Here is a 9,704-nt window from a genome sequence, read left to right as displayed (position 1 = left end):
TCTTCAATAGAGGAAGAGACATTGATTGGTTCTGTTTGTTGGTAGATTTGCAGTCTTCCACCAAATGAAATCTACTATGAGCATTTTCTTTTCAAATCAAACCCAGACATTGAGGATCAGAATGTTTTAAATTTGACTTTCTTCCAACGAGGCATCGCGTTGCCTCTTACATTGTACACACAGACCGAGGCTCCACAGTGAATAATCTAACCACACCATGCCTTGTAAATAATCATTTTCAAAAGTGAGCGACCATTAAAAATCATACTGAGCTTTATTGAAGGATAAGTGTTGATGCAGACCTGGTTTTCAAATAGTGTGGTGGAATGAAATTGTGCATGTGAAACATTAAATTTCACTAAAATATGCATCTTTATCTAAATGAATGCATCAAATCAATGGTAATACAGTTCCTACAGACACATGCTTGTTCAGCTCGTTGCATCTCTCGCCAACACAGTGAACCCTCATAATTCCACACGTTGTACACATGTATGCATGCAAGTCTTGTCTTTGGACCAGTGATCTAGAGGTTAGCACTCTCAGCTTGCAATGAGAATATCCTCAGTCCTGGACTCAAAGCCTTCCTGTGTCAAGTTTGCATGTTCTCATACGTGGGCATGACTGTACTACCAGTTCAACTATTGTGAACAGGTAGTACAGTCACTCTTACTGTCAGTAGAGATCTGGTCAAACACTATGTGGTCTCAGGTTGGATGAACTGGCCTATGGTGACCGTGGTCGGTGATAAATAGTAAGTAACATGTCTTGGTTGTGACTGAGTAAGTAGTTTTAGATTGACCACTAAAAGAAAACAAGACATCATTTCCTCTCTTTATTTTAAAATACAGTTTCAAGTACAGATTTAAAAATATGATAACACAGGTAATGTATTATGTGGAGATTGGAGCGAGGTTCATACAAATGAAATGAACATAAACACTTTTACATCGATAATTACAGTTGTTTTGTGCCACATCCTGAACTTTAGCTGGAAGTCCATCAGGGGGTGAAAACGCCCAGAATCTCAGTGAAAGTAACTCACATATGGAGCTCTCATCACCGCTTTCAGAACAGATCAACCTGTGAGGGGCGCTGCCTCACCACACTGAATACAAAAAGTCAGTCTGAGAAAAACATCACGACACATGTTACTTTCTGGTCTTTTTCTTCTTTGCTTTTTCAGCATCATCATGGGCCTTCCTCTTGGCAGCGAGCTTGTTAGCCTGTAAGAGAAGAATGAGTTCAGTTACTGAACAGATACCCAATATCTGCCACATTTTTGCGGTCAGTGAACCCAGGAGGTCTGGCTGGGCTTATGTGTTCTTTACATTGCTCAAACACAATATTGTTTAACATTCTGGGCCTGAGATAAGATGCCAGGTTGCAATAATGAAGCATTCAATGTTAAAAATGTAAGAATGTCCCCTGTCCACATAGCCTAACAAAGACTTATCTAACCGAGATTCCATAAGTGATCACATGGTGCTGCTCGCCCAGAGGCCAGCGACATCCAAGGCTTTGGAATTATATGCTAAAGGTCAATAACCAGTAGTTGTCTAAACCTTTGTTATTTTAATGTGATACTAGGATGGAAAGTCGTCTCATTCATTCTTTCACTGCAGCTGCCTTTATCATGGACTTGGCCCCGAATTCTATACACGCACCTTAAATACCAAAAGTTAAATAAATAACCGCAACAAGTGCAATGTTACATGGTGAGAACGTACAGGTGGTGGGGTGACGTACATGAATGTAAACTGCTGAATAAACGCTATTGGTTGGTTTTCTTAAAATTCAATCCTGTTTTTAACTGCCTATATGTACCTATTTACTTTATTCTTTTTTTTTTCCAAACAAATATTCCAACCATAAGTATGCACCCAAAAAATGTCCTCCAAACATCAGGATTTGGCAGATAATGGACACCAGAATAGTTTTTTTTAAAATACTGTTTGACCTTTTCCATTTACCACTCTTGTATTAGCATATTCTTGATTAAATTAATGCGTTAAGTACAATTTTAGAAGTAAATCTGATTGACCAGGACCAGAGGCCCTTTAACATCCCATCAAACCCACTAAACACAAAGTGTTGTCAACACTCACGTTTAAATTTGTTATTAATGTCGTACTTCTCCTCGGTTGAGCAGACTTCATTCAAAAAAAGGCTCAATGAGAAACTCATGGTTTTATTTTTTTCCTTTTTTAAATTTAATATACCGACAGCTGATTTAAAATATTTGACATAGTCTCTGTTTAATAAAATGTTTCTGAAAGAATCACACTGAACGTCAAAACCGCTTCACTTTTGTCTTTTTATGTTTGGTGTTAAAGTGATCTGATAGTGATTTGGTACATTCATTTGGTGTGAGAGTAAATTACTGCTTAAATCTTTCAATAAATACCTTGTAATTGTCATGGATTATACTTTCAAAGTAACCCTCCCAGCCCCGGTCGCAAAGCAATTAAAAAACCCAGTGAAATATGTGGCAGAGCAGAAGGGAAATACAAACAAAAAAACAGAGGAGCAGAAGTGAAAAGAAAGACCTCCTTGTGATGAGAAGCCTGTATTGATGACACTGATCTGCTTGGTCAGAATGAACCTACCTCTCTGACTTTTCGTTTCTTTCCAAACATAATCTTGTCGTACAGATATTTTTCCTTTTTCTTCATCATCATGATGGCCAGGCGTTTCTCCTCTGCTTTCTCTTCCTGCTCCAACCGAGCTGGATTTTCTGCCTTCAACTTCCCTGGCGTCACTTTGACCTGCAGAGTCTGGAAGAAGAGCGACGAGTCAGTAAGATGAAACTCCTACAAGAACAATTGACGGCACCAAGAGTTACAAATGGACTTACTTTGCCCTTCGATCGCTGTTCTTCCATCTCCTTGAGGCTCTTTTCTTCTGCTTCTTCCTCTTCATCAGCGTTATCGTCATCTTCCTCATCATCCTCTTCTTCATCGTCCTCATCCTCTTCTTCATCCTCATTTTCTTCCTCCTGTTTGTTAGCTGTAATGAGAGAATTTTAGGATTCTAAAGTATTGTCCCCCAAGCCTTCATCTAATTCCTCTATAAAACACTCAATGTGGTAAAACTTGTGAAAGAGGCTACATGTAAAGTCAGATGTACCAGATTTTTCTCCTCGCTGTAGGGCCATAATCTTGAGTTTCTCTGGGGGCACGTAGTCGCCCTCCTTCTCCTCCACGAAGGGAGAAAGATGAGGTGGAAGAGTCACTCCGATGAAATAATCTTCCACAGGCAGGAGGATTTTGGCATTGACACAATCATACACCCACTGAGGCTGGATGTAGTACCTGAAACAATGACAACATATGAAAATAACTTATAATAAATGAAGAAAAAAGAAAACTAAGCTTTTTGTTTTTGCTGTTCAATCTGAGGGAGAGTTGGTAATGACTACCAAATACGAGGAACAGAGTTACTGAGAGAAGCCGGCCAAATAAAAACGCTTCTACTGATGTAGAAGGCGCCCTAACTGCACACGTCCTTCTGTGAGTCTGTTTTGTGGGTTTCAGAATTCAGAAACAGACAACAAATCCAAGAAAATGTCAAAAAAATATATATTCAGACTAACTCACCTGTTGATGAACTGTTTGTCAATGTTTGGTCTGTCAACAATGTGATGTGTGATCGTCTCGTCGGTCATCTCATATGTGCCACCAATGCAAACAGACTTGTCCCAGGACACCTCGCCACCGAAACATCTGTGAAGCAGCAAGCCCACAAAGAGCTTTGAACCAGTTCCATGGATTTTTCATGAAGCTTTAAAAGGAGCTGAAGTTATGAGACTGTCCCATCTCGTTTCATTGTTTACCTGATGACAAAAGCCAGGGACTCCCGCGGAACTTCTCTATTCAGGAAGAACTTGAGCCCCTCAAAGATCTTTTTCTGGGCCTCCAGCAGTCTTTCTTCCTTTTCTCTCGCCTCCATCGTTTCCATGTTCTCCTGAAGAGGACCAATAAAAATTTAGGGTTCTGTTAATTTCATAACTGTACCATCAATTCTTCTAATGAGGGCACAAGATTTAAGAATGAAAACAAATCAAAGTCGATGTCATGACAACTGTGACTCAAAAACTAAATAAATAACATCCTGCATTGTGACACGTAAATGTTATGTTTTAAGGTCAAGCACACCGCCTAGTAAATGATGCTTACAATGAAAGTGGGAATTCCTTTAGATTACATTTTTAATGTTACATACAGTATTTGTTTACACACTATTGTATCCTGAAATGGAAAAAGATCCTTACCTTTACAAGTTTACATAAACAATTAGGTGTTATATTTCTAAATCTTTAGTGTCTAGCAGTGGGTTGCACACTTTGAAGCACATCACCACATGGATCGTTGAAGCTCACAGGACTGGCTCATGCAGCGACCGTCCCAAAGGACAGTGGTTGATGAGGAATAACTGAAGCCTTGGGGTGGATTTCTGCACTCTAGCTACAGGACTCCTTATAGGTGGCCAAACTCGGTGCAGTCGCGTTAGGCCAAAAGTAAACAACTTCATACCAGTTTAAGAAGAGAAAGTGTAAACAAGCAGCTGTGAAGTGTCTCCTCTCTAGCAACCATCCATAAAGCTGTGAATCCCCAATCTCACACCTCTAAAAGCTTCAACTCCTCTGCTAAATCCACAAAACCTTTCACTTCTGTCCTCAGAGACCAATTAGCTCATCGACTACTGTTTCTGTGCTGCAATACTTGACATCAGTGTTTTATTATCTGCTTCGTATGCTGACAAAATAGTCTTGATCCATTTGGTTCAACTTACCCCTTCATCTGGAAATTGATCAAGTTCAGCCTCCTCATCCTCTGTAGAAGAAACCACCCGGGCCAGGCTGGCGCTGAGAGCCGACAGTTTCTACACAATGGAGTCAAGGAAGAAAATAATGAACTGCTTAGTTATATTTTCACATCGTTATTCTGAACATAGATACAACAATACCGGTTTGAGACAACACAGGTTTGCATAATTTCTTGGCCAATGTGTGGCACTCCATGGGGATGGGGCCAATCCGATCCAGTATCGGGTTCCAAGACCAACGGAATTCATGGATGGGAAATTTCTGATCCAAGCTGCACTGTGCGTTACTGTCTGCTGAAATGACTCAAGTGTTTCCCCGCCGGGTGCTCTGCTCGCTGGCAGCAAAATGTGGAATAGATTTCATGAACAGAGGGGGGTCTCAATGAAATGCAGAGTAATGAGTCAGGAAATCCATTCCACAGTTTGCAGCCAGCGAGCAGGCGAGTGCCGCAGCACCGGATATCAGACTTTTCATGACAGCATGTTCGCTGTTTGGACGTGTTTTACGCTCAAAACACTGCAAAGCAAGACAGGAACGTCCAAAGTCTGCAAAGCCTTTGTACAGTGAGGCGGCCGCTCTGCAGCCAGGCGTCACCATTTTAAAACGCCAGGAGAACAGCGCTGATGGTGGCATCAAAACACTGAAAAGCTGCTCCTCCACACTGCCAGCAGGCGATTCAAACCTCTGTGAAGCTGCTCCGACTCCACACAAAACTCTGTGAAAATAGTCCCAATCGGTTGTGTTGCTTCAGTGCTGGAACCACTGTTGTTTGTGCTGCGTTGCTAAAGAATTTCCCCTGGGATCAATAAAGTGATCCTGAGGTTTTAAAGATATAACAACTTTTTTATGATGACGTCACGCAGACCCCCACATTGTCCAAATTGAACAAAAATAGTTTGTACTGCTTCCTTTTCTGACCTTATACTTACTTCAAGTTGCCTTTTTGGAGCATACATGCATACATTCCCAAAACCAAACCCCGAACCTGGGGTGACAGAGCCTTCTCGACATCTGCCCTTGCACTCTGGAACTCCCTGCCCCAACACATCCGTGACTGTAGTGAACTTAACACCTTCAAATCTCACCTGTTCAGACCTGGTTTTAATAATTGGTTAAAATAATTTTCTGTTATCTCTTCAAATCTCAAAGTGTGGACTCTGTATTGAGTGAGAGGCTTAAGATTTTTGTTTATTCAAAACGAAGGGACTCACTTCTATGTAGCTTTCTGAATCCATGGCGTAGTCCTCACATTCTTCCTTCAGCTCCGACTCTGCTTTACTGTCCAGCTGCAAAGAGTCAGGACATGTGCAGGGTTGTGGTTTGAAGGAGGCGACCAGATAATCATAAATCCCCGGAGCCACAGAGAAAAGACCTCGTGATTATTTTTGAAAAGACCATATAAGATACCTTTGGTGGGTAGAGCAAGTTGAGTGAATGGTAGAGTCTGAAGTTGACAAAGCCCAGGAGGGTGGTGTACATCTCTGTGAAAGTTGCCATGACTCTGTAGTCAACATCTGTCGGGTGCTGTGAAAACACAAATCTTTACTTCAACCAAGTCACAGTGGAGAGCTGCATAATAATGAAGCACACACGCAGCTTGAAGCAGTGAAAGAACTGCATTTAGCTTGTTGTGTCAATTAGTGCAGTGCTTTCTTCAAACTCCAGTCAAAAAGCTGACATGGCTGTAAAAACCTCCACCCTAATCCCATAGCTATAAAATAATCACATTCATCTGCACTTACATCATGGGAAAACTGATATGGCACCAGCCATGTAACGAGCTGTCCCATCACCTCTGCTTGATAATATATTCCCTTGATGGAGATGAAAACCTATCACGGAGAGAAAAGTGTTTAGTGCATTACAGGTCACGGGATAATTAAGTCATAGCAACAACCAAACATTTTCAGTTGCTGTGCAGAGTGAACTTGCACCTTCCGCAGAGCGCGCGACGTAATCACAAAATTCATCCACTCCACAGTGAGACGTCTGCACAGCTGGATTGTCTGCACATGGCATTTTCCTGTTCTTGCAAAAGTGGAGAACAGGAAGCCCATGCAGAGGGCATCGTCAATGTCACGGAGCGCATCAATGAAGGTGGGATACCTGTCACAAAAGAAAACACCAGTCAGGCAGGATAAGTCTATGATACGTCATGTGAATGTTTATTATCTTAAAAAGACAAAGTTCTAATAGATTAAAAAGACCTCTGAAAAATATCAGCTGCCCATCTTTGTATTATAAAACTGGCAGATAAAGAATCATTTCAATTTATTCAACTTGACGCTGAAGAAAAATACCAAGCTCAACACTGCACTCTTCTGTTGAGAATGCAGAACTGTCTCACCTTTCTTTAATGATGTGGTCCAATTTATAGGTGGGCTTGTTCTCCCTCAGCCTTTCTACTGCAGACCACTCTGTTTTTCCATAAGCCCTCTTAAGCTTACGTACAAAGATCTGTCAAAATAGAACAATGACAGTTTGTTAATCTCAGTGTGGTTTTCTAAATGACAGAGGAAGGGTGTGTTAAAATACCTTGTACTCTCTGAACTTGCCAACGATTGGTTCATGGAGCAGGAAGCGGATGTCTTTGAGGAGATAGAAAGTCCTTGGGGCTGTGGAGCCTTTGTTCACCTTCTTTTTGTGCTTTGGCTCATGAGGATAGATGCCTTTAAGGATGCACAGTCGCCTGAAAATACAGAAAGTAATGAAATTTCACTATCTGATGCATCTGTAAAATGACTGCTTCTTTTGAATGCATCCTGCCTAATAGAAAACAGGGATGGGCTGGGTCATTTGTATAGCTATGCCTTTATTATCTTGTTGAGTAAGGCAACTGTACATCATGCTACCAAACAATTTGAAAATGGCTTCACAGTGACAATGAGGAGTTATCATAGTATATTGGCATCAATGTGTTTGAAAACCTAGTACTTATTTATCAAAATCAGTGGATTTGCCACACACTGATCCATGTTTCTTGTATTTAACCAATTTGAGAAATATATCTTTAACAGGTAGAAATTATGAAAGGCAACATGATGCCTTCTTATTAAAGGGTAAATGAAACACATTTGTTGAATTGTATGGAGGTGTTTGCTGTTATTCTGTTTGATAAAGCACATTCTTGACAAGCTAGAAATCAAGACATGCATACTTCTATACTGCTTCTTCAGAAAAACTAACCCATTTCGTTCAAGTTGACATGGTAAGGATTAAAGTTGGGAAAATGTTGATGCTGGCCAATGTATACATGATGTTCAGTTGAGCAGAAGACTAAATTAGAGTGTAAAAATGAGCTGATTGCTCCAATACCCACTTTACATTTGGATGGGAGTATTTTCTTATGTTTATGTTGTTTAAGAACCAGCCTTGTGAAATGTATATTTTTTGTCTGCCTGATTCTATTTTTTTGCCCCCTGCTACAAACATCTCAATCAATAAGCACCTGTCCCGCAGTGAATGCAATGATGAACATTTACAAGCATAAACTCGTCTGACAGTTAATCCCTGTTAGTCCATTAATTTAAGATTCCAGTCAGACATTATGTTGTGAAAATATTTAATGATGACCCTCTTCCATTTATCTTAGAAGCAAACTAAAATGCACAATACTATAAGGAGTAAGATCTATATCAAAATACAAAAATAAATATCCTCACGTAAAACAGATACTTAAATTTTTTTTTTAAAAATCCCAATGACTGATTTTAAAAAGTTGTCCCCTCTGAAGACATGTGACCTGTCGAGCTACATGACCAATACTTACTCATTTAACAAACAGAAATGGGATAACGCATTTAACATATATAACTGTGTCCTTTAATAACTCTAAAATGGGACAAAGTAATAACACAGTATAAAGAATTACAAACATCACATTACACATGTTACCTGAAGTCTGGCAAACTCAGCTGAAGCTTCTTCCGAGCTCTGTTTCTGGTGATGTAGTTGGTGGCAGAGCCGCTCTCAAACTGTAAAACAACAAAAGTTCTTTAATCACGTGCAAACCGCAGGGCAGAGAAGCTGCTTCAAGTTAACAGAATTCTCTTTGGGACGAGAAACCGACTGGAGACAAACAAACTCCAGCTAGCTATGTTAGCTAACATGACGACCGGATTTCTGTCGGAGTTTAATGTGTCTCTGTTTGATGTCACCTCCTACCTTTTTCTTCTGAACGCCTCCCATTTGATAAAGAGTAGCGACTCCTCGCACAAGTTTAAGAAATGATCTGCAAATTTAACAAACGTATAGAAAGCTAGTGCTCCATACACAGAATGGAACTGCACGTGTTGTCTGACGCGCACTGAGGAGGGTAGGAGGCGGCGCGTGCAATCCACAAGGACCCTCGGGCGGCCCGTGTCTCCGCCTGTATACAATAAAACAAAACAAGTCCTTTGCTGCGCCTTTGGAAAATTATATTCATGTGCATACACCAATTTATTATTTTAATTAAAATAGACAGACTAGGACTAATACTACGCCCTATAATCTAGAATTATTTACTTCATATTTATCTTAACTAAGATATTGAGGAAAATCAAAATGAAAAAAAAAGTACCAATCTGCAGGATAAACAAGGTGGCGACCAGGGCGATATTATTGTTTGGAAGTTAGCACCAGATAATATAATCAGATATATAAGGTAATATCATAGACATATATAAACTTTAGTTAAATATATTTTAAACATGACATGGCTACCGGCCACAGGCACATCTGTCCCACAGCGCCACCGTCCGCCAGCAATGGCATAGCAATGTAATATGTGTTGATAGATGGTTTTTGTGTGAAAGTGAGGTTCGTGAGGTCCTGTGAGCAATCATAGTAACATAGATCCACTGAGACAATCTGTATCTTTGTTAGTAAGTAAATG

At 40.3% G+C, this 9,704-nt stretch overlaps 1 protein-coding gene across 1 annotated transcript; it reads right to left on the bottom strand.

Moving 5' to 3' along the window:
- Window positions 1-799: 799 nt before the first annotated feature.
- Window positions 800-9,165, bottom strand: pes (pescadillo). The gene is made up of 15 exons (XM_080467841.1): window positions 8,993-9,165; window positions 8,723-8,802; window positions 7,364-7,517; window positions 7,176-7,285; window positions 6,763-6,934; window positions 6,571-6,660; window positions 6,236-6,352; window positions 6,040-6,114; window positions 4,795-4,884; window positions 3,836-3,966; window positions 3,600-3,725; window positions 3,130-3,314; window positions 2,858-3,009; window positions 2,610-2,777; window positions 800-1,226 (listed from the first exon to the last, which is right to left on the bottom strand). Exons 1-15 carry the CDS (start codon window positions 9,014-9,016, stop codon window positions 1,152-1,154), a joined length of 1,749 nt encoding a protein of 582 aa, XP_080323967.1. The 5' UTR covers window positions 9,017-9,165; the 3' UTR covers window positions 800-1,151.
- Between the last annotated feature and the right edge of the window lie 539 nt (window positions 9,166-9,704).

Source organism: Lipophrys pholis (genome assembly GCF_963383615.2).
Source record: "Lipophrys pholis genome assembly, chromosome: 7".
Taxonomy (NCBI): Eukaryota; Metazoa; Chordata; class Actinopteri; order Blenniiformes; family Blenniidae; genus Lipophrys; species Lipophrys pholis.
This window is presented reverse-complemented; position numbering and strand designations above follow the sequence as displayed.